This window comes from Cyclopterus lumpus, chromosome 21 (assembly GCF_009769545.1).
Source record: "Cyclopterus lumpus isolate fCycLum1 chromosome 21, fCycLum1.pri, whole genome shotgun sequence".
Taxonomy (NCBI): domain Eukaryota; kingdom Metazoa; phylum Chordata; class Actinopteri; order Perciformes; family Cyclopteridae; genus Cyclopterus; species Cyclopterus lumpus.
In genome coordinates, this window is record NC_046986.1 from 20,303,588 (window position 1) to 20,329,547 (window position 25,960).

General features: G+C 43.2%; 1 protein-coding gene across 6 annotated transcripts in view; it reads left to right on the plus strand.

Moving 5' to 3' along the window:
• The window catches only part of ube2f (ubiquitin-conjugating enzyme E2F (putative)), a 30,769-nt gene extending 14,404 nt beyond the window's left edge, over positions 1–16,365 (plus strand). For 2 of the 6 annotated variants that reach the window (XM_034561044.1, XM_034561048.1), the window contains 5 exons: positions 3,726–3,758; positions 4,751–4,813; positions 10,412–10,552; positions 12,204–12,527; positions 14,081–16,365. In XM_034561044.1, the coding sequence (XP_034416935.1) occupies positions 3,726–3,758; positions 4,751–4,813; positions 10,412–10,552; positions 12,204–12,527; positions 14,081–14,236 (717 nt within the window). In that variant the 3' untranslated portion in view covers positions 14,237–16,365. The remainder of the gene's footprint in view (positions 1–3,725; positions 3,759–4,750; positions 4,814–10,411; positions 10,553–12,203; positions 12,528–14,080) is intronic. The other 4 variants (XM_034561045.1, XM_034561046.1, XM_034561047.1 and 1 more) reach the window with 4 other exon arrangements.
• The last annotated feature ends 9,595 nt before the right edge of the window (positions 16,366–25,960 follow it).

The window sequence follows — 25,960 nt, forward strand, 5'->3', positions numbered from 1 at the left end:
TTTTGTACGTTAAACAAAATTGCCTGGTAGCTTATTACATTTTAGTTATCCCAAAAATATTTATTTTTTAGATAATTGGTATCCACAATGATGGGGTTGCAAAGTGTTTAAATTCTATGCAACATTCACATTGCTGTCACGATGAAAACCGTGTTAAATGACGTCAAGATGTCCGCGCCAAAATCAATTAATTCCCTCACAACCGCTTCACTGAAATGAATCTGTGCTTATGTTCCGCATATAGTTCAACTTTGCTGAACTTTAACATGCAGGTTTTCTGCCGTTGACCAATAACAAGTTGACCTCTGAGTGGATGAAGAGCCACATTGTTGATGTTGTTGCCATCGTAGCTTTCTAGCTGTGTTCGGCAATTCCCTTTCCACCAAAAAGCAATAGTTGGCAGATGGTTACGAGACTGGAGTCGATGGAACAATTAGGTCTTTTATAATGACCAAGCTACGCTAACGAACTAATGGGGTCGCTAACTGACCATTAGTTTTCCATTACTTTCCCTCTTCAGTACCTTTTTTTTAATGGCGTGAAATAGTGTGCAGCTCAATTATGCTAAGATTCTACATTCTATCCGTTTCCACGCCTTCACTAAGTTATATCCTGCTCAGCGTTGTGTATCCACAGCGAAAACTCAAGCAGTCAGGGAAAGCGCTTGATAAACAAATAAAGAAATGCCCACGTCCACAGATTCCTCTGTGAGAGCTGTGGAGTCTCAAGCTGAAGATCAGCTTTCCCACCGGGCATTCACACATTCAAACAACGAGCTACTAATGATGACAGCTGTGGGAAATGGGTGCTTTGACTTCAAGGAACGCCAAAAAAAATGAGCAATGTCAAATCAAAAGTGTTATTGTGGCGTGAACGCGGTTGGCCGTTTACTCCTGGAAAACTGGTTTGCCTTGTGCATCACAGCCAACGCACACTTGTGGGGTTCACTGTGAAATGTAGGGCGGTGACTTGGAGCAACACATTAGACAGTCAAGATGGCCTTCTAGTGATTGAAAAACCACACATGTAGCTATTGATTTCCACTGTGAAGACCATTCCACTATGTTCTGCCAGAACTAAGAGCTAAATACACTCTTACTAACATCATTTTCATTGTTTTAAAATGAAACCTACAAATGTATATTTAATGATTATGAAAACAATGTTTCAAACAGTATGATAGATAGATAGATATATACTTTATTAATCCCCAAGGGGAAATTTGTTAGTAGCGCCCAACACTTTACAGACACCAAATGGAATAAACTAAACACACAAAATAAAATAAAATATAAGAACAGGGATGACAGATATATACAAAATATAAAATAAAATATATATATAAAATATATACACACAATAGATTATTGTGTGTGTGTGTGTGTATATATTATATATATATATATATATATATATATATATATATATATATATATAGTTGTTTTAAATACTTCTCCTCGCCACTGATTGGAAGAAGTCCCTGCGAAGGAAGTGGCTTTGCATACGCAATGCGGGCTCCTCTTCCGGTGTGTTTGAGGTTCATTATAGCAATGCCGTCCAGTGAGCACACAGTCAGGCTTATTATACACACTCCCTGGCGTTGTGGCTTTTGTGTAATCGGCACAAAATGCATTTGTGCAACGTTTCACCTGACGGAGGCATGAAATCCCAGCTGCCGTGTCTGCTCGCTGGAGAAGCGGAGAGCAGAACAAATGGGACATGTTCTGGTGCAACGAAGCAGCTCTGCACCTTTTTGAACGGTTGAGCCTCTTTCACAGTTGTTCCCGTGTTGAAGCCGGCAGAGAAGATGGTAACGGAGGGACAATGTGAAAGGGACGACCGGTGTGCTGTTGTGTTGCCCGCTGCGCCGCGTTCGCTCACGTAGCCCATCGTTGTGCAGCGGCTCAACAAGCACAGTTTTGTTAATAATGCAGTTTTTTTGGGGACACCGTATTTCCAATGGGTTTGAACTCTAGAGAATACTCCAAGTAATGAGAATATAGAGTAATGACTGATATTTCTATATTATATGAAGCCATAACACTGATTTTAAACATGAAATAAGGCACGCTACTTATTGGGGAAGTAGGCCTACGTTCATGTAATTGCCTCTTCGATGTCTGCTCATCAAATAATCATTTGTATTTGATAACAGTGGTTCAACAAGACTGTTTGGTCTGTACGCCATTGAGCGTTTTTGCTTCGCGGTTTGGTTGTGCATCCTCAGTAGCTTAATTGTTGGCATGCTATCTGCTATCATGATTGCATGATTCCTCTTTACGTCCGTATTGCGCAATCCCTGTGTGAAAAGATTGTTATAGATGAAGCGGTGAGTTAATGAACAACTTAATTCTTTTCATATGTTCATTATAACAAGTACTCTAAAGAAGCCTAATCCGATCCATAACTAACACACAAATACATCAAATTGCATCTTTTATCTGTCTAGCGACGGCATGCAGCGGCGTGTGTGTAGGCCGTGTGCCCACTGTTCAGCCGTGGGGCGTTCACCTCGAATGGAGAGCACACTGACCTTTTGAGTTGCTCATAGACATGTTGTCTGGGCTCTTCGGGTCTGACACTCGGTGGATGTTTCCTTAAATGCAGATGTGCACGTGGCGCGAGAGAGTCAGAAGGGATTGTGTGAGTTTTTAAGTGGGTGATGATGATGTCCCTCTTCTGTCGCCACTCTAGTCCACTTCAACGCTTTTACGCCGCGCGTGCGTGTGTGTGAATAGATTCTCTGACATTAGCTTGACGTCCTCAATCGGCGCATTCGCTGACGGTTGTTGCAGCTGTGAAATAAACTTATTAGTTGGCTTTTGTTACACTCCGTCACTGCTGTTCCTGTCAGTATAAAGTGGGGGATAATAAAAGTCGCAAGCTAGTAAAAATAAATACAATTGCTATTGTGATGCCGCCTTTGTTTTTAGCTACTGCCTGACTGGCTGTAGAATCACACCCTGCATACCACAGTGCTACATTGAAGAGTCTCATGGCTCAGAGTATTCTGGGATTTGATCATTTCATCTTTTGTATGTCTGCGCCTCGGCTTTCTCAAAATGATAAAGAAGTTCTGAGATCCTTGTGGCGGTCCAATGCAGAACGATGTATATACTGAATATACAATATATATATAGTGAATAAACGTCATGTCGTTCGAGAGGGTGGATGTAGTGTATATAGTAGTCTAGTACATTGACAATGATGATTTATGTTGCCTTTTTATTACGGCCGTTATCATATTCATTTAGCTGTGGTTTGTTTTACATCTGTCAGATTGAGTACACACAAATTAATTGAATGTACTGCTACTAAGTTGTATAACGGTTCACAGATGTTCCTGCTTATTGTTGTATGACTGCACATTCCTACAAAAGATCCCAACGTCTTTGTCTACGCCATGTGGTCTTGTTTTGGTTGTGTTCGGTTTCTTTTAACCATACGACTGAAAGGCATTTATAATAACATTTGACATTAAATTGCCCTCGCAATAAATTAACGTTAGCGGAATTAATGTGAGGTAAATATTCACTTCTTTCATACTTTAAGTTTATTCACAAAATTGCCGTTATATAATGTACACCATATACTATATAATAATAATAATTAAGACTTTTTTTAAATTGTTCTAGGCTGCCCTGTGAAGTGTGTATGTTTTCATGAATATATTGAAACTGTGATACAATTTGATCATTCATACTTTTCCATTTGTTTTTTTCCAGGATGTTGTCTGGGGCTTGAACTCCTTGTTTACTGTAAGTTGTGCTTGTTTGTACTCTATTAGCAGGGCTCTGTTGTTAGAAACCTACCTACAAATACATGTAGATGTTGTCATCACACTGACCGGACAAACGGCCCGCACACGATAGTCTCATGGTTATGTATGCGCACAGTTTCCTGTTGTTAAATAAGGAAATGATAAAGAGGCCAGGGATCGTGCTGACTGTATGTAGGTGATACCGAGATGTACCAAGGCTATTGTTTATCTCACTTTACAGCTGTAATCTTACTCTGTATAAAGAGCAATTTGAGATGATAAGGAAAAGTAAAAAAAAAAAAAAAGAATAAATTGCACATCATGGAAATTCATCCTCAGCGGTATCTTGATGTCCCCGTGTGCCATGTCTTGAGTATAATGCGTTACAAATTCTTCAGGCATGTCATTGCATTCTGTTAATATGAAAGCTTTATGTTTAAATGGAATGGAGGATGTTCAATTAGACGACATTTTGGATGCAGCTGAGTCGGCAGCTGAACATGATTATTGTTTTGTCCAAGATATGTATACTCTGCTAATTGCCAGCTTGCATGAATCCAACATCGAGCACACTTCCCCTGAGGTCAGCACTGTGTCTGTGATGATAATGGTGACGGTCATCTGCATCGATGTGCGATCATGCCATGAATCTTACCTCATAATCAGAAAACTACCTCTCAGGCTATCCTTCTTTTTTTAAAAAGAAAGAAAAAAAACACGTTTATCTCTCCGATAGTGCTCCGCGTCTTGCCTCGCTTGTGCGCCTGGCATCGCTGCGGCAACAGCATAATTATATTGTTTCTTTGCAGAATTCGGGGTGGCGGCAAATAGTGCTGAGGTGGTCAATATCTCCTTCAGCAGCTTTTTCTTTTGTTAAAAAAGGGGGGGAAATGAGATCCACACATTGAACTTTGCAAAGATCTTCTATTCATAATCATTCACTTGTGGGTTCACACTCTGTACCTTTTCTCCCCCACCTCTATGATTCAGGACCTGTTGAACTTTGATGACCCTTTGAACATCGATGCAGCGGAACATCATCTGAGAGACAAGGTGAGGCTTCACTGACACATTCAGGGTGATCATATCCATAATTCCGTTTCATTGTTGGGCACAAATTTCGGTGCCCGAACAATGACTGCAGTCATGCAGACGGTTCACTTGCGAGGCCTCCCCATCGCGTCTCAGATTTTATTATAGTCTCCATATTCATATTCATAACTTCAGCCCGCATTGAAAATATATCAGGACAAAATGCTGCAAGCTACCTTTTTTATTTTCTTGCTGCTGCTTTCTGTGCACACTATTTTCTTTTTCAGGTGGGATTATGTGATATTCAGTCAAGAGTGCTTTAATCCGGCTCAGTGGGCTGAAGAGCACACAGCAGCCTCTCTCGGCAGAGGATGGCTGTGACTTTATAGTCCAGAGCTGCACTCGTGGAACTATGATGTATTCTTTTTATTTTTAACATAAGTACATTCATTCTGCACACTCTACGATCTGTGAGTTGAATCGGCACACTAAAGTGTGTGTGTGTGTGTGTGTGTGTGTGTGTGTGTGTGTGTGTGTGTGTGTGTGTGTGTGTGTGTGTGTGTGTGTGTGTGTGTGTGTGTGTGTGTGTGTGTGTGTGTGTGTGTGTGTGTGTGTGTGTGTGTGTGTGTGTGTGTGTGTTGGTAGCCCCTCTTTATCTCCTGAGACAAATGCAGCTGCCCCTCCCCTCAAGCAAAACACACATGATGTTTCCGAAAGATAGGCCAGAAAGATTAATTGATTTTGAACGTATTCCCTCTATGTCTGCCCATCTGCACGGTGTCAGAAAGAGTGGGGAAGCTGATGTTCTCTGTGTTTTGCAGTAATTGCTTTCCTGGATTGCCGACCGAACTAATGTGACTCTGCAGGGAGCCTGCTGACCGGGCTAATAGTTGTTAGTTAAGGCCTGAGTTGAGGCAAACTCAAAGCCTTTTTTCAGAGTACAACATTTGACCCCCCTCCCCCCATGAGACATAACAGAGTTTTTGTGTTTTGTTGAAAAAGAGAGTGTGCACAATACTTATGGCCATGAAGGAGAGTGTGATTGTGTCAACTGGGAGCCTGTCACAACGTTTTTAGAAACATATCGAGCCACAACAGTTTGCCCATGAGGTGCATTCGTTGACTTTGCACCTGCTTAAATGCACCCTGTTCTTCCCTTTTCTCACTTTTCCACCACCATGATGAAAAGGTTGACAACAAACAACACACACCTGGTCGGCAGTGTGAGTTCCCACCTTCTCTGATGTCCCTTTAGCTGCTGTGACCATGGCCGTGTATAAAAACAGTCCCTATGTACCACATAGTAGTAGTGCACTGTATTCACTATCCACCATTTTATTTGAGTGCAAAATGCATCCACATTGAGTGCAATCCCCCCCTGATAGATTTTATAGATGCCCCCGTCAGTGATGATGTAAAACCAGGAAGTGCTCGAAGTATTAATTTATTGCTCACTACAGAGTCAACTACCAAGTGTCCATATTGTTGGAGGAGCGATCACGCACACAACACAGCCCATGTCTTCATGAATACTTTGCGGGTCCAGGCGCACATGCAGATGGATTTGCAAGGCCCAGTCACAGGTCATCGGTGATGCATAAAACATATTGCACACTGCTCTACCTTTTCGTTCATATAATCAGCCGAGTCGGTTGCATTACAAATGTGGCTTTTGCTAATTCCATTCAAAACCGAAGGAAAATAACACATAATTAATTGTACTCTGCGGGTGAAACAGTGAACACATGACATCTTTTTTCTTTTTCTTCGTTTACCACAGACATACCAGGAGAAAGTCCTGTCTCTGTTTTAACGCTACATGAACATGTATGCGCTGTGTGGACATTCTTCTAATGTTTAAAGCGTTCATTCTCTCTGCTGACCAGCAACTTCCTGTTGCAAAAAGGAAGTCAGATGGTATGGAAGTCTACGAGAAAATTAGTCTCTTCTTCATAACAGCATGATGTTCATTTAGTAAATGATGTTCCATTTAGAGTCAAACAGACAGTATGTTTTAGGGATGTCACGACAAGTCACTACCAGAGCCTTATATGGCGTCTCGACATCACGCGCATTCCAAATACGGTAACTTCTGTTCATTGGCTGGAAAAAAACATGTGTTGAAAGTCATATTCAAAGATGGCGACGGCGAAATCACCAAAGTCGGCAGTCCACAAACCGATGGGTGATGTCACAATGGCTACATCCTTTTCTTATATACAGTCTATGGTTGAAACAGGCTTGTGTGGTGGAACAATTAGACAGGGAATAATTAATAATGAAGTATATCAGTTATGAAGAGAAAGGCAATTTGATGTGGTTGGATACTTGTTGTTATACGGAGTCTTTCAGCATGATGTCGTCACCAAAGTAGAAAGTAGAAAGTTAAAATAACCATTTAATTCCTTTTAAAGCATCCAAAGGCAACAGCGCAGATATCGTACTGCTGCTAATTTACACAATGCAACACACTCACAAAACTGTAGATGTTCTCAAAAATATTATTACTTTTGCTCAATTTAAAGGACGCCGAGTTAAAGCGCTGCCTCTGTGTGCTGTTGCAGTTCTCTGGAGTCGCAACAGCTGAAAACACAAAGTCGGCCATCCGTGACCCACTCCCACTGAGTCGCAGCCTGCCGTAGTCAACCTCAGCAGCGAGTGTGTGAAGCTGTGGGAGTGTGTGCGCTAGGTGCGCGCGCACTAATGCGGATGCCGGCTCTAGTGTGTGTGCTGAAGCTTTTGAAGTGGATATCCTCCTGTGGCTGCTCTCTGAATACATTGGCTGGTTAAAGTGGCTTAAAGGAAGCATCTGCAATTTTGTGTGTGTGTGTGTGTGTGTGTGTGTGTGTGTGTGTGTGGAGAGTCTGTAGCTCCAGCATTAGCTGTGTTTGCGTGTGTAAAGGTGAATTCTGAAATATCACTTGGCAGACTGAGGTTGAGGTGAGCGCGCGTCCTCTGACTGATGTCTGCTCCCTCAGTGTTTATTAGTTTCCATGAAGAACCGCTGACGAGTGCCGAACTGTGAACCGTGCACACTCTGTGTGGGGAGTGCCTATTTTCCCCCTATAAATGCTAATTAAGCTTCTCGGTAGCATAAGAAGAATGCGTGAAAGGTATTGTGTAAAATTGACATGTTTTAACGAAATGAGTGTCGACTGGGTTTTCAGATTTCAGTCATTTTCCTCCGCAGACCAGGAGGAATAAGTCTGTAGCCTTTCCCTTAGAATGTAAACATTTACTGCGTCCCGATTGCATGACACACACACACGTCTGAGCAGGTTTTGAGTGTGTGTGGTATGTTCACAATAAACGTTGCACAAACAGCTGCAAAACATAATACAAAGAAAAAAAAGAGTACATCATGTTGTTGAAATGGCTTCAGAAGAAATTTGGAAAACAAAAAAAGTAAATATTAAACTTCCATATGTAGTATAGGGATCAGGGGATTTAAGTCCCACGAGGCGACCTCACCGACAACGATGGCCTCAAACATACCAAAGCATTGTATCAACACACAGAATCATTAAACCTCACAAAGAAAAAAAAGACCTTTTCTGTTGGATTGCATGACATCGTACAGATAAACTGTAACATATTGCATCGGCCATCTACAGTGCATCACAATACTGCATGTGTTGCGTGACAGAAAAGAAGAGGAAAACATGCCCTTAAAGTAGTCAAAATATATAATATAACATAAGATCATTCTTTATTGGTAGCGCAGTTGGGACAATGTTAACCTGTGCACTGCAGAGATGGATGTGGTGTAAAGGGAAAGTGAATCGGCTCCGACCTTCGAATACGCCACCCAGCAGCAACAACGCGCGTCACTATTTAAATGTCAGACAATTCTATAAAATGGCACCAAGCGGATCTGCCAGAAAGCAGAAGAGCACCGAAGTCAAGATGGCAATAAAATGTATCCGGGGCGTACGAGATTTACTCTGACATTGACCGCTACCGAAGCACAGAGGGCGTGAGATATGAAGCCAAATCACTTTCAAAATCCGAGAGCAAATGAGATCCAATCAAAAGGTTGCCCGTGTAATTTACTTTGACGAGTGCTTTTACAAAACGGCAAATTTGTTACCTGCGAGCGAGTAGTTTTTTATTTTTGACAGTAAGTAGGCGGACCCAGTCACCATTGTAACATCTAATTGGACTAAAGGTGCTAGTAGGCGAGATAAAATCTTGCGATCGGACAATAATTACAGTAAACGGGGGAGCCAGTATGAAGCATGGCTGACTACAAGGAGGTAACGTGTATATATCTTTTAAAACTTATTTATTTAGGAAGTGGATGGTGTAACATAGTTTATCATGTTCTTTGCTTTACAGTTATCCAAATCATTTGAATAGCTCACATTGGGTTACTCCACCTTAGTGAAGTGTGGTGCAGCAAACGTGTCGGGTCAGCCAATCCAAAGACATTGTAACAAATTAGATGTACAGATACAACGGTGACTGGGGCCGCCCACTTACTGTCGCAAACGAGCAGGTAACAGACTCGCGAGCAAGCCGGTGCAAAGTTGCTCGCGCAAGAGGGACGTAAAATACGCTACACAAGTACAGGTCCATAAGAGCGCTGGTCAAAGTAAATTACATGCATGCGTGCGTGGATCTTATTTGCGCTCTCGGATTTTGACCTTCATAGTGGGACTCCAGAGACTCGTTGTCCTCACGCTCTGGCTTCCTCGGGTGTCTCCATTGGCTTCGCCTCCTCGGTCAATAATCCATCATGTCAAGCGCAAACACACACACACACACACACGCGCGCACACATACAAGAACAGTGAGTACCAAAGGAGGAAGACGCATCGGGGCGGTTCCTTAGTCACATGAAAACAGGAACAACAGTGTTGACTCATTATCAATATTGTTTTTCTTAATACAGTTCGTAGCCTCCGATACTCTGGGCTCGCTCTTATCGTGGTGCTGTTTTTGACCGTTTACATCCCACTTTGTACCACGTATGGTATAAGCAGCTGTGCATTTGAACATCACCACGTCGGTCACGACACGTCATCAGAGACGAACTCGTCTCCACCGCTAGCTCGCTAACGTTCCCTCGGATGCAGCGACAAAAGAATATTTCTTTAAATGAGGACGGGGATGTGGGAGACAACCTTGTGCCAGTAAAAGCTTCAACCCCGTGGTGAGGAACTATGACTCTGAAAACTATTTCAATTTGGATTAATAATGGCAGGCGGTGATGGGTGAATATTTATTTCATATTAATCGTCGCAGCTGGCAGAGACGCATGTTTTTTTATTTCACTTTTTTGCTCATTTATTTGGGATGGTGGCCATCTGAATAATTTCTAACAATCAGAAGTGGGCCTTGAGTCCCAAAAGGTTGGCAACCCCTGTGCTGAGGATTCAATAATATATGAGACCGTCACTTTTATAAATGCATCTTGAGCTCATCGCAATAATGTAACACCGAAAATTTAAAAAAGACCAACTAATTTATCATTATTGTCTTGCAGGGTGAATTCAACATACAAATGCAGCACCTCATTATGGAGTGTAACCTGCTCTGTCAGTTTAGGGTGAAAGTGGCAAGGAGGCAGTCAAAGACTGACAGCAAGTGTTTTTATGTCGTCTTCCATTTGAATAGAGAAATGGTGCCGAGCCAAAATGCACACCGACTCTTTGCGAGGTGGCAGACGATGCAGACGAATGGATTTCCTGGACCGACTTGGCTCACTGCATCGCGAATACAAATTGTGACGGAGAGCAAACGCAAATTAGCAGGCGGGTGAGGCCCATCTACTCAAAACAACCTCCTCCCGTCCGCCCTCTGCTCCGAGCGGTGTGTAAGTCTGAGACGGAGCTTTCTCCGAGGCTCTGGTTCAGCGAGCAGCCACACTGCTGACGTGTGCTCGAGGCAGACATCGGCTCCCTCTTGTTCGGGGGTTACGTGTCACAGTAATTACCCGGTTCCTTCTGTGAGTGCGTCTCATCTGATCGTAACGCGCCGACTCTCCATACGGCTGTTGAGCTGCAATGCGTCGGACTTCATCGTTGTTAACGTCTCTTTAGAGAGAGACCGGCTTTAAACCCGCTGTTCATCCAAACCCCGGTGTCAAGGGCTTTCAGTGGCTAATGGTGGCTCCTTGTGTTTTACTGGTGGACAGTATTGATCAATCAGTCAAGCAGACTTTATATGTTAAGCACTTATCATGCTAAGAAAATGTAGCTCAAAGTACTTTAAACAGTACACCCCAACCCCTCCCCCCAATAACAATAAGTAACTTTGTAATTAATAACAAGTTTGATAATACCAGAAAAAATACCAGGAAGCTGGCATAAATACTGTCATCACGTTATGGTGAGGAAGACTGCCAAACTAAAAAGGTAAAAGCAAATAAATAGAAAGAAATATACATAAACAAAGCATAATTCAAAGCCAGACTAGGAAGATGACATACAATAAATAATTTAAAAAAAGATAAACAATTAAAGCTCAATTAAAAGCCAGAATAAAAAGGTAGGTCTTGAGTTTGCTTTTATACCAACAACATTAAAGAACACCCTCAGTGCCACAGCTGGCCTCCAAAGAGTCATATGGAGGCATTATGCAGCATTAGACTGTTCATTAATAATATTAAAACTCAATGTTCATACTTAAACATGCAAACCATATCCCAGCCCCCTATTCAGTGTAGTTCTAAATACATGCAAGTCAACCAGACGTCCTACTACTTGTTGTATCGGCAATCTAAAGCATACCAGCAGCTTCACAGCATACTTCACCCACAGTGGTTCATTTGTCAATCAATTACTCGACCTGTGGCGCCTTGAATTCTTAAAGAATAAGTTTTTCTGGCACGCCGCCACGATGAACGAATGAAATATAAACGGAGAAAAGTCTCGATGAACTGAAACGAGTGGGAGCCGAGTACAACAACAGCAAAAGTATATGAAAACATTTGTTTACACACTCGTACATGACTCATGCAGTTTAATCCAAGTATAAATTCATCCAATTACTCTCAACAATGTTTTCCTTCAAGAATTTAAAGGTGAGTAATTGAAATACATCAATACGGTCATTTAGTGGGTAAAGTATTCCTTGGAAAGAACACATGGCGGGTCATTCCATGTTGGACTTGAGGTATTGTTCAGTTTTAATAACATTTTAATAACATTAGAGCTCAGGTTAACGCCACCGTGAGATCGACTCCCGTCGTCTCGATGAACGGTTGTGAAGCAGAAAATACAGGAAAAAGTTCAATTACTTTAAACAAATGAAGTCTAGAGCTCCGTTTGCGTAACAGTCGGGAGCCTTTTATCACCCCTCAGCGCCATCTGTATTGTCATAAAATCGAAGTCCATCATGGAACACAGTTCCTGAGTTTTGTCTGGATAATCTCAACGGTCACGCTCTCTCTCTACTTCGTCCTCAGTGCTGGATCCAATTGAAAGAAAGTCGTGATGTGAGGCGCTCAATCAACGGCATTATTCAACTCTTGAGTGTGGAGCGGAAGGCTTTGACATCTGCTGCAGACCCTGGTGGACCACACTGGAGTTCACTTCCCCCTCGCTTATTTATCCACTTTTTTTTTTTAGCACATTTTAGAGTAACCGTTTGTACTCGCAGGGTTTCATTTGCATGCCCTCCCCCTCAGATGGTGATACATATTTTTGAGTACCTGCACAGATCTCTGGAGGAGAGGAGAATGAATTCTCTCGCCTTCTGCGGGGAAGAAATGGAGCCAAAGAACAGAAAAGTAAGCCAAGCAAAGTTTGTCATTGACTGCAGGGTGTGCTCCGAGTCCTCAAACTAATGAACGCCAAAGTAATGTGCACTGTCAGCCAGATTTCTGTTGTATGAGAGAAAGAGTGCGAGTGGGGAGTGTGGTGGGGGTGAAATGTGTGTGAGGTGGCGTTACATTTAACTTCACTTCCCCCCTCTGGTGCCTGTGCACCCTGCAGACCCTCCACTCCCTCATTCTATAAGTGGCGTGCTGTTTGTACTGTTTGTCTGTCTAAGTCTTCGTTTATCGCGGCTCTTCCAGCAAATGTTTGCAAAAGCTCGCAAGAGACAGCTGGGTCGACAAAAGATGACAGAGCGGATGAGCGGCGCCAGACGGACTCGTATCCCATATTGACACGCGCTGTCCGCTTCACACAGACAGATGGGGAACTCCTTAGACAGGACCATGCTTCTGCTTATTATTTCATCTAGAAAACAAAAGTGATAACCATCAACAGGCACAAAGGCAGTTTCTGACATAGCCGACACGTATATGTGGATACGAACTGGTCTGTATCCCCTCTGATCTTTGAACACCGACGGTTGATGACGAGCAATAAGAATAAGTGTGTACAAATAGTCAATCTTCCCTTTTAATTATGTAGGTCACAGAGAAGCACCAGTATTACATTTAGATAGTTTCATAACTAACTAACTTTCCATCTGCTGCCATAATCGGTTCACATTTCTATACCGTTCCATTCCATATCCAGTAATGTCTCATTCGCTGGTTTATTAGCATACTTTTTAGTGTGCTATGTCCCACTACATAGTTTGTCAACAGTGAGCCAAATGTACCAGGATGACCGACTGCGTCCGGTCGCACTCTGCATTACACTCCAGCATTCCGACCCACAATCCTCTGCGCACCTGGAGATACGTCCGCACCGAGCCCAGAAATAGATACCATCAATGTGTTTATCGTGGTCCAATCCATGTCAAGTTATTTGAGGACTATTTAAGCTGCTGCCTTGCTGGAATTATACACCTCTAGCTCAAAGCTTAAAAACATTATTGAACTATATGAGTCACTTGGCCTCAACGAATCAGATCATTAGAAGCTTAAACACAAAGAGGACATCTCTGAGCTCCCAGTGGCAGAATAATAGTCTCAGTTGAAGCCATTTCTTCATTTGTTGAGCCTAGCCATCTCACACACCGGAATAAAACCAATATGGCACAAGCACATATCCATCAAACCTACCTGCTTTTCTCCGGTTGCCACACTTGTGACATTGACACAGGGCCGAGGGAGGGAAAATACCTCGGCGGTGATGAGGCCACTCCATCATCCGGCTGGGGACCGATACTCAAACTGCTGTCATTGCTGCTGAGTTTTTGAGACGCTGGCATCTTTTCAGCATTCCTGTCTGTCATCTGTGTTTCCACATACACACACATACACACACACACACACACACACACACACACACACACACACACACACACACCACCCCATGCCTCTTGTTCCCATCACTCTGACTCTCGTTTTTTTCTCACGTTCTCTGGATCTCGCCTCTGACACAGAAGCCCCAACAGTGTGCACGTGACTACCCGCCGGAGCTGTGGCGTAAATCAGTGCGTCGAAGTCAGTGTGGGACAGCGGGGGCACGTCACGTTATGACCCGGACCCCCAGCGCTGGCGAAAGGAGTGACGGGGCTAATGAGTTAAGACGGGCCTAGAGAGGGAGGAGGGGTGAGGCTGAGGAAGGAGGAGGCAAACATAGAAACTAAATGCGGCACACTATTAGTTTAGCCACAAATGAACTGGGTAAAAAACTGGGTATTAAAGTGTACCGTTCTGAAGAGTAAACAGAGATGTGAGAGGCTCTCATTGGAAATCTGAGTGGACAAAGTGCTGAATCGGCTGATCAGAGCCAGCAATGTGAATCGTTTCAGCACTCTTTGCATGGAAGTCATATATTACTCACCTCTACGGGTAACATTGATGCTGCCGAAGCAATACCAACTGCATCTTCATTAGTCCGTGAAAAGAATGCCGCAGACAGCGTGCAACCAATTACGACAGTTCTTCTACTGTGCGATGTGTCAACCCACAGTGCAGTTAGTGAGAATAAAGGAAATCCTTTCGGAAGAGGAAGCTGCCGCAGCTCAAATTTAATAACAGCCTTTGACCAAATCAATGGCATCTTTGTGTGTGTGTGTGTCTGTGTGTGTGTTTTGTAAACATTCCGGCTGATAGTTTGCAGGAAATATGTAAAGGGTGTAGAGACACAAGCAAACCGAGTTAAAACCAGCGGCGGAAGAAGAAACACACGAAGGGCTCAAAACGACAGACAGAGCCGAGGAAGCGAGAGAGGGCTGCCAGGAGAGGAAGAAGAGGTCACGCGGTGCTCGATTAGGCCAGAAATAACCACGAGGGATGGAAAGAAGCCAAGTACGACCAGGAGGGGCATGATTAAGAGGAGAGGAAACCATAGGAAAGGGGTGGAGAGGGTCAGACACGACCAGAAGGAGAAAGTCAACTCGGATGACAAAATATCATAAATGAGATGCAATGTGGTTCCACAGATGAGATGTGTTAAAAAATGCAATTAAAATAAAAACCATAGTCAAATCTGCATGTATAAAAAATGCTACCAAGACCAAAAAGCTTTATATTAAAATATTGTATCATTATATTCGTATTTCCAGTCTTGACCCTCTACAAATGTTAAACATCTGGTTCCTCCATCTAACTCTTGTACTCTCTCTCCAATCCAGGAGGATTTTCGGAAAAAGGTTCAAGATTACGTCAAACACTACGCCAGATGATAGAAGCTGCTCCACGTTGCCTCTGCTCATCTTGGCCGACTCCCCCGTCCCACACGTGTGAATCAACAGCTGACTCTTTGACTCCCCCCCTGCTGCCCTGCTGTTGACAAGATTGCAATAAACTCTACATTGCAAGAATGAATTAATAATAATAGTAATTTAAAAAAAATAGAAAGAAAAAAAATACGGAAACTATGCGTTTTTAGTAAAGAAAGAAAATGACGCTTTGATGATCCCGATAGATTGAGTGTTACCACGACCGCGATGTCCGTTCATTGCGACGAGACCGCTGAAGGACGCCGCCTCCCCGAGGAGTCAGAGACGAGCCACGGAAACGACCGGCAAGGGACGTGGTGATCCACCAGTGCGCAAAGAAAAAGAAATTAAAAAAAAAAGAAAGAAAGGAAGTTGGGTTCAGCTATTTAAGGAAAAAGAAGAAGACAAATCGAGAGAAAGAATATGTGTTGCTGTCAGTTCTCTGTTCCAGTGCCTGCTCTGTTTGTGTCACTAAAGAGGAAATGCATGTGAGTTCAGTCACATAAACCCCCTGTAGTAAAAGGTAAACACACAGGCCTCCAGCTCCACTAGACAGCATGTGAATGACCACATTGCCCCTTCTGTCATCCTCCTTGCATGTGCGCACACTCGCACACACACACACACACACACCACTCGCATTAACACACTTTCTGTTTATCGTTTTCAGCTCCTGTGGTCTTAAAGCGAGACGACTAAAACCAAATGTATCGTCCTGTGTTCAGCGTCGCCTCTCCTCGCTGCCCTTTTGTTGCCTTTCGTCCCTCTTGTTTCTCTCACACACACACACACACACACACACACCTCTTATCGTTGAGGATGGAGAGGTTCATTCATATTACAGTGCAATCAGGAAGTACTAGGACATTGACACTTTTTTGGTGTGTGGTCACTTCACAGTGGGTTTAAGGCGAAACAATGACTATGAGTTTAAAGTCCTGATTCGGGTTAAACATTTTTTTTAATCCATAATAAATAAATTGTACCCATTTTTTTATGTCTCAAAGCTTTTCTGTTGTTCATTCTCACCGCTCTCGGTGGTGTTTTTGATGTTTTCGGCTAAAAAGCTCTCAAACTGACAGACCAAATATCATTGATATGTACGTTCACGATCACTGTCCTAAAATTAGGACGTGAATTCTTGAAGAAAATGTTTTCCCTTTGTCTTCTTCCTGATATCCAAATGGTCATTGTTGTGGGGGAAGTATTGCTTTAAAGCTGAAAGCCGGCACTTTTACCTCACAGTTATTGTGTCATGTGTTTGTCATCGTGCTGCAATATGGAATAAACGACAGGTTACTGTCCCAGGACGGTTAAGGGCCGCCTCGTCCGCACCGTCTCAGTCTGGTTGCTGTGAGAGATTTCAGAAGCTAACGTGTCTCTCTGCCAACTGTATGTTTTAACTCATTGGACGTGAACCTCCAGACGACTGCAGAGGTTCACCGGTAAAGGCGGTTAGAAAGCAAGCGAGCTCACTCGTTAGCTCGCTAGTGAACTTGAGTAAGGTGCTGCTATTCCACTGCCATTGTGGATTTTGGCCATAAAATACGTTTTTTATTTTGTGTGTGTGTGTTAGATAGAGAAAGAAAGAGGCTGTCACTGAGCCAGTGAGAGTGTGGCCTGCGTATGCTAATGTGTGTGTGTGTGTGTGTGTGTGTGCTTTTGGCCCTGGCTAGCATTGTGCCTCCAGTTTGAGTCTCATATCTGAACATCCACACTGATCTCACTCCATTCAGCTTCGTGTTCACACGTCTGCGTGAGGCAAAGTATGTGATCTGACCAGTGGTGCATTTACAGAGTATGTCAGAAATGTAGTTGTTGAAGATTGAAATATTATTGTCAAAGGTGTGTGTGTGTGTGTGCAAAGACCGATATGTGCTTGTTGAGCGTGTGTGTGTGTGGGGGGGTGGGGGGGCAGTTAAAGTATGACATGAATGAAATGATGTGACTTGTCATGCTCTGGTTCCCCCTTTCTCCTCTTTCTGTTATTCTGGGGTTCAACAGCTCCAATTGTTATTGTTTTTTTCTTGGTGAAAGTCAACGGAATAACAGGCAACACTGACTCTGCTGAGATCAAGGACCTCAGAATATGACCAATAGCTGGTTCCTTTGGAAGCGTGAATGTGGGCGTGGTATTCTCCAGCATGGTGTTGGACCACACAAACCCTGAAGGCCAATGTAACTGCCTATCCGCTGCAGCTCATTGTCGCGGTAGTCGCCGCCTCCAGGATACTTAACGTTAGCCTTACTAATACTCTGACTTGTCATATGTCCGTTAGTTTGGCAGTTAGCAGTGTTTATTGCTCCCTGGATGCTTTTGCGACCATGTCTCTGCTTGGGCGAACTCCATGTTTGGGCCATGGGAGAAGATTAACGATTTGTTCTTCTTCAAATCTTCAACCGTTTCTTTCTCAGATTGTATATCCATTTTTTAAAGATATATTAAAGAGAATATAGATAAAAAACGTGTCGCGTGTGTTTCATTCACTGCAGTAGTTTTGCAACCGACTGTCAGCAATGTAAGATGATGCAGAAGTTTATAATTATTATAACAAATAAAAAATCTAATTGTACTTGCAAATAAAGATTATTTTCATTACCAACTAATGTACCAATTATGTTCTCCATCAATCATTTGCAAGATAAAAAAGGTCAGAACATATTTAGGCCACTGTTCGTGTCATGTGTGAAATCACACATATCAGACTTCAGGGCTGCCGTTATTTATGTACGACACTTACATTGTTACGGTGTTTAACAAAACCATGATCATATTTTCCGACCTTGAGTTCTACATTTTTTTTGTCAAAGGCCCAATATTATTTTCAATTATTTTATTATTTCAGCTGATTGTTTCTGTTAACACACACACGTGTTAACTTTTGGTAACTTGTAGATATATTGTGTTGCCTACACTTACAGTAACAGTCCATCTGTCTGCTCTTCACTGACCCAGAAGTGTGCTATACTTATCCAGGAGAGGACTATACATCCATACATGCACACAATGTCAAAGTTATCTGACAACTGTCAGCCATTCACCCATTTGACTTGGCTGAGGCACACACACACACACACACAGTGCCAACATATGCCAGTCACCCACACAGTCTATTATTATACCTGGTTTTGGAGGAAACACAATCATACTGTAGCTATACTAACTTATGAAAGTCCTATGAGTGTGTGTGTGTGTGTGTGTGTGTGCACAATGACAGCTGACAGCCAGGTAATGAGATGGTTGAATGCTATAAATCAATCACATTTTCTGCAGCTCTTTGGCTCTCCTGGTCACAACACCTGCTGAGCCAAAATACGGTCTGGACAGGTTAATGTTAACTAGCCTCGATTAAACTTAAAGTACATATTTACATTAACCTTCCTTGGGGGGGGGGGGGGGGGGGGGGGCAAGAAACAATAAGGAGGACCAACACGCATTGTGTCCCCACAGAGTGCCGGTTGACAGCACACCTGCCAGCCACATAAAGGAAGAGAATAATAGGTTTAAATGATGGCTCCTTCGTCACATAAATTGCCTGCAGTCACACTGCTGCACGGGAGCTGTGTGCCCGGTCTAAATATGTGTCGTGTCTGTTTCTGTTAGCTCCACAATGTAACCTACAGCTGCTGGGGGGCTGGAAATAGATTTCCCTTGGGACTGGATTTTAAAGGAAAAAAAATAATAAAAACTACAATCCACAAGTTACATGGAGAACAAGAGTGTAACTTTTGAGAAGTACATACAAAGAAAACTTAAAAAAAAAAAACTCATTGATATTCTACTGTTACTTGATGAGTTACAAAAGCTGATTTAATTCAATATTTTTGAATAAATATAGACCAGATTCTCTTCTGCTGCAGTAATTGCCACCCCTCTCCCTGTGATCGACAGACCTTAAGCTCATCTATCTGGCCTACTCCTTTTTTATCTTATGACTCATCTCCCGAGTCATTTCCTCATACGCTCTCATTGCGCAATGGAAGGCACATTTATATTCCTGGTATCTTTGTTGTGGTTCATTAAGAGCTGGAAGCTCACAGGATTTCCGTTGAGAGGATGACATACACTTCATATTACAAAGGATAACTCATACTCGGGTGGATGCTAATCTATCCATTCATTTTACATAATCTTATTAAAAAGTAGGTGTCAACTCTTTTCTTAAATATCATTGTACTTGAAAATGACGGACGTTCACATCCCTACTTGTCCACTCGGTGAGCATGTAGAGAATCAAACCACTTACCAGATGTCAGAAGATGATTTGTAGTTCAGCACAAGACAACCGTGGTTCGGCTCATCCAGGACAACCTGAGGACACAATGATTCCGATCATTCTCATCCAGCTGACATGTTGTTGTTGTTTTAACTCAGTCAGAGGATTGATTGGTCAAGATTAAGTGATCTAGTATAATCACCATGACCATAACTTCAGTTACACAAACACCAGGCGCCGGACCCCCATTGTGTGAACGTTACCAGCCGGCTGGATGGCCGATGGCGGTTATCATTACCATGATCATGCTTCAGACCGACCAAACGTCACCTGCCATTGTGAAAGTGAAACTTAACGATGTGGATTAAAGCGAAACAACTTCGTAAGCAACAAAAGCACTAGAAGATCGGCTCTTGCATGAAAGTCCCATGTTTGTTCCATCCTTCCATTATTTATTCTCTAAATTTCCTTTCATTGCACTTTGTCTCTTTTTACTTTTTAATCAATAAACTAAAGAAGCATATTTTTTTCTTCTTTTCTTAACGATATTCCACATTATTGGGGACTTTTTCTACCATAAATATTGTTTCTGGATTAAGATCTCATGGCGGCAGAGGCAGGACTTCGCCTCTGTATGTCAGTCATCCGCGAGGCCAGACAGTAAGAGATGGATCAGATGTCAAATGTTCATCTTTGTTCCTTATTTCACTGTACGCGTGTGTGTGTGTATGTGTGCGTGTGTGTGTGTGTGTGTGTGTGTGCGTGCGTGCGTGTTTGTGTGTGTGTGTGCGTTTGTGTGTGTGTGTGTGTGTGTGCGTGCGTGCGTTTGTGTGTGTGTGTGTGTGTGTGTGCGTGCGTGCGTGTTTGTGTTTGTGTGTGTGTGTGTGTGTACGTGTGTTTTGCTGACCTGGTGGGCGTTCGGTGCCAGCTGCCTCGTTGGAGCTCATCTCCTCCGCCACGCTGACTGACTCTGGCTGTTTCCAAGCAGCCTCTCATCTCCACAGCTCTTAACACCTTCTCGGAAATCCTCTTCCTCTGTCATGAGCCCTTTTCAGACACACGTTCTCTGTATGACTTCATTCGGACCCGAGAAGGGAGCTATGTACACTACTCTGAGCACTGCTTAGCTTTATGCAAATATAACGCATTATGCACGCCCCCGGCAACCTTATGCACACATAAATGTTGTGTAAATGTCCTTCATGGAAGTGGACCGGAGATTGAGCGCACCCGTACGGAAACTCATCATCACAGGTAGAACGATGCCTCTCACGTTCAATTTCACTTCATTTCGTGAATCTGAATATTCTTTCGCCGTACGTGCATTTTCCCACTTCGTACGGACGCAAACATTTAGCGCGGATCCTACGCACCTTTTTTTTTAAATGACAAACGAGACCCCTGGTGTGGGCAAACCAACGGGCAGATGTGTGCAGGCCCACGCGCGTCCACGTGGCGCAGCACAGTTGTGCCTCTGAAGAAGCGGCGCACCGTTTCCTGTGTTCCTCTTCAAACGCTGCCCACATGCTGCTTCCAGCCGTGGGAGGCGTTTCATTGTTCTGGGAGATTAGCTTGGCAGGCTGCAAACAGTAATGCATTTAGTCATGCCCACTTTTACAGAAGCAGAAACAATGAGTACATTACCGTAATTAAGTAAAGCCTCATCTCCGCTTCTCATGGCTTTGTTTGCATTGGAAAAACAAAGCTAATGTCACGCCGGCGCGTATTTTCTGACATTATTGTTAGCTGCGGTTCTGGAGTCGGAGCCCTTGAGTGGTGGTGGTTGACATGACATGCATGAAGTTACAGTACTTACCTGGTTCAAGATCAAGGTTTTTTTTTTTTTTTTTTAAACACAACGGTGAGCATTGTAAAGCAGCTATTCATTATGTACGCCCACATGAAAGAGCATTATCGCACACGCATCCAGCAGAATTATGTGCCTTGACTTTGCTCATCACCTTTTTGATGAAGAACACTGTCAGCTGTCATGTCGGCTGAGTTTAAACAAAGTCACACAAACAGGGGTGACTCTCCATATGTGACGTGAACCACAGGGCATCCTATAGAAGTCTATGAGAAAGTGACTCTAGAGTCTCTCTTGATTAATTCCCTCAGTTCATGGTCACAATCTCTAGTTTCTAGTCTTCTTCAACACAGCATGATGTTCATTTAGTAAATGACGGTCCCTTAGTGTAGAGTCAAATAGACCATAAAGCAGGGTGTGCTTTATGCTTTAACTGTACACAGTTGTATGTGTCTGTCAGCCACCAATGACCACAGGAGCAACTCCTGAGGGTTCCAACGTTTGCCTGCTAATTAGGTTCAAAAGGCCCAGCCATCTCAAGTGGCTCCCTCCGACAGCCTCCCACTGGGCTGCCTGTGTTATACTGCAATCGATGGAAATTATGTTTTTGATAGGTAACGAAATGGATTGTTGCTCATTTCTGTTGTTTACAAAATGTGCCGTTTATGTTGGATGGCAGTGTTAAAACGAGCTTTGTTTCAAAGTCCCGCACTAGAAGAGCACTCTTGCAAACCTTTTCAAAGCAACATTTTTACAAGGCTTGAAACAGCCAGCATGTCTTTTTGCTTTCTGCTGAAGACTTTCACGTTTTTTTTTTTTTCGGCTGAACCCATCAGATTTAGCCGTTACTGTCAAACTTCTAATAACCGACGACCACACTGAACCATAATACATGTATGGAAATATCGAGGAAGGGGATGATGTCCCCCCCCCCTCCTCTGTCTCCTGAGACAGTGCAGAGCGTGAGATTGCTCTGATGAAACTGCATAATGTGACCGGAAAGATAGATTGGTGCTGCAGACACACCCCATGCACCGTGGAATATGTGCTTGTGTAATTCGCTTTTCTCCATGTGGGTTATTCTAAACCGCGGTGACGGAGCATATCAACAAACGGATTTGAATCCACAAGTGAGAGAGTCTTCTCTTTTATCAGTATATCGAGTCACCAGAAAACTGTTGGCAGATTGAAATGTTGCTTGAGGTTCCGCTGGGGAAACTGCGTACAAGTCTGAAATACACCAGAGGCACTTGGGAAACGGGCGTGTACACACAGAGCGCCGAAAATAACATGCATCTACATTAATAGCGGACATCTGTGAATGATATTGCGCTGTCTGTTATCAACCTGTGGGAAGGAGGCGAGAGGGATCACTATATGGATGGAAAGAGCACGGAAAATAGTCCATAAAACAGGCCATAAAGCTCTGGGTAGCCCTGCACTATAAATATTATCCCCTCTCCTTATATTTACTAAAAGAAAAAACATCTGCTGGCTGTGATTGATTGCTCCTCGTTACTGCAGCATTCCAATAGTTGGAATACACAAAAAAAACAACAACAAAAAATCTTTATCTCTGGGCGACACCATCGCAGCCTGAAAAACAGACACCTGCGCGTGGGTGTCGCTCTCACGTTTACATCGACAACAATGGACTTTAAAAACTGAAATCCACATTCTTCTTCAGCATTCCCTTCGTTTCCGACAGTTGGACTCAGATTGAGGCCGAGATAGACGCGTCTCCCACAGGGTAGCGTTCACTAAACTTACACCGTCGCGGTCGCTGCATCGTCTTCTTCCCGTCGAACTAGTTTGTGTCTGAAATGATTTATCCGTAAAAACAAGACATCAGAACGACTACCAAACGGGCCGCGTGGGCAGGTTGTTTTGTCCAAAAAAATAACAGACAGACACAGACGAAGATCAAGTGATCAAGTGATGAAGCTCCAGAACCGCTGCTAAATGGTACCGCGCTGCGTCAAGTCTCATTATTTCAGACGGTAGTATAACGGCATAGAATATTAACCATCATGTTGGATTAAGTTATAAAAAGCAGGCAGCATTTGAACTATAAAACAATCTTTTTATTACGCTTCTTGTCTCTTCGGGGCCACTTTCGCATCGTGAGGGTCGTAGAGTTCTTCTCCAGAGGGGAGCGTTCACTTCCTCCGCCCTGACACCAACAGAGTGTCAACACACAGAGCCACCCCGACTGTGAGGGATCTTTGGATTACTCTTCCAAGACAAGAAGCAGTTCCTCCACACTCCATATGAAGTGTGTGCTTTCAGCGTTCCGTCTGCAGTAATGCGTAAACTAAGTAGGCCTATGTCGGATTTGTATTGTCATCCAATGTCGTAATTACGCTAATGCGTTGATTTCATTCTTTTGTCTTCGTCTTGCTTCGTCTCACATGCCCTGCGGCGGCATCGCTCTGCATGCCGATTTATCATTATTATTCTAATTTGTGCTGCCCGTGGCGAAGGGTTTAATGCTTTTTTTTTCTTGGTCTGTGAGCGTGTGGCGGATGGCTACATCACCTCCTATAAACTCAATAGGTTTGCACATAATGTATGTACACTGGAGAGGGTCGGGGGGGACATTAAGACATAATTGTCGCTTTAGATTTCAGCTTAGAAAGCTGCAATTAGCTAATAATGAAATGTAGGGATAGAACGCCAAGAAGTAGAGATAACGTTTCCGTGTGCGTGACCTAGCTAGACGGCGTTGACAAGTTATGTGCCTTCCTCGGTAGTAAAATGGACCAACTCTGGAGTTCTCAGATGCTTTCTCTCCAAAGCGTTCTTTGGATGCAAATGAATACTTTACCGGTAAGAGTAAAGAACTCACTTCGATGTGAAAAGGTGCATTTTAATCCCCCTCTTGTTCCTCATCAGGGTTACCACACATCACCTTTTCAGATCACCGTATTAATATAAACGGGTGTGAAGAAAATGCTGGAAAAATGCAACTGTAAGAACTGAGGTTGGTGATTATGGGTTGTATAACATAGATTAATACAATTACGAAATTAAAAGCTTACCTACTCCTGATTACATTTTAATTTTCCATACATGCAGTGTTTTGCATATGTCTTTTTAAACTGTGCCGTTGGTTTAATTTTAAATTTTCGTCAGTCTTGTTTTTTGCCTTCATGATAGGGTGTGAGGGAGGAACGGAGACGCCATTCAGCATATCAAATTTAATATCTGAACAACAAAACAAGCAAACAAATAATTTGGACTTCTAGCATCTTTGAGCCTGCTCTCTCTCTGACCTCAACCCACTCACTGTCCTTGGTCATTATACAATAATTGACGGATCGGGTGCATCGGTGCTGCTGTCAAAATGGCTGCTGCCCTTGCAGTCATGTGTGGCTTCAGCATCTGTATCTCCTCAGGTTGCCTTCTCCTCCATAAATAATTCACCAGGCAGAGTCCAGTCTTTAATCGGATGAGGTAGCGTGGGTGGAGAAAGGTCACGGCTGACAGCAAAAACATTATTGTAAGTATTTGTGTTATTGTGGCATCTTTATGGAGCACGGTTTTTAACATCATATCTCATACTTGTTGTTCACCTTGTGCTGATGAAAAGATCGGGAAGTCAGATAATATCAGTACCCAAAACCTTGAGGTTTAGACTGTGAATTTATTTTTTATTTCTTATCTATTAGTTTTGGTCACCTCTCCCAAAAAAACTACTTTTTAATTAAGCCAACGTTAACGTAACTTTACTGGCAGGTTAGCCGGACTTGTGGCTAACTGAAACCGGAGCATCTGACCGACAGGCTTTTACACGGATGGACAGATTGTTCAAAGAGCTAACAATAGCTTAGTGCCTCCATTGAATGACGTCACAAACGATGCTAGGTGCCGAGCAAATTTCATGCTCGCAGCGGTTTTATGTCCGTGGCGTTCTAATGATGAATTATATTTAGTTTTCAGTTGAAATGGAGCTCTAGCGCAAGTTCAGACAGGAAGACCACACCCCTCAGCCCACCATATTATGTCTGCCAATCATTCCTCACGCATGCTCACTCGTTGTTTATTTGCTGTTCTGCGCCGTCAATCATGACACCAGCTGCGCAGATCAGCTGATCCCCTCTATTCAATAAGCACACGGAAACAATGACACGGTTAGCCAATCATCTCGCTGCTGTCTCGGTTAAATATGACTGCCTCTCTACCTTCAGTTCTTTCATGCTGCCGTTACGCAACCCTCCACCTCCACGGATCCATCAGCTTCACCAACTCATCATTCCACCAGGTCTGGACTCCACAGGGGGGTCTGGACTCGACAGGGGGGGGTCTATCTCGTTGCTGATCGGGGCAGTCGGCCCTCAATTGCAAATCTCCCCGCAGAGTCCAAGCGCCAAAGACTCAGACTTCATCATTTCATATCATCTGTTAACAATAAACATGCATCCTTTCTTTATCTAACTGGTCTCTCCCTGATTGAAATGATTTTAGTCAGCTTGGTGTGCGAAGCCAATAAAAATGAGGTTGTGGTTCTTTGAGTTCGACCAAACATCAACGCGTCTTCATAAACAGCCGTCGTATCTAGAGACACATGCT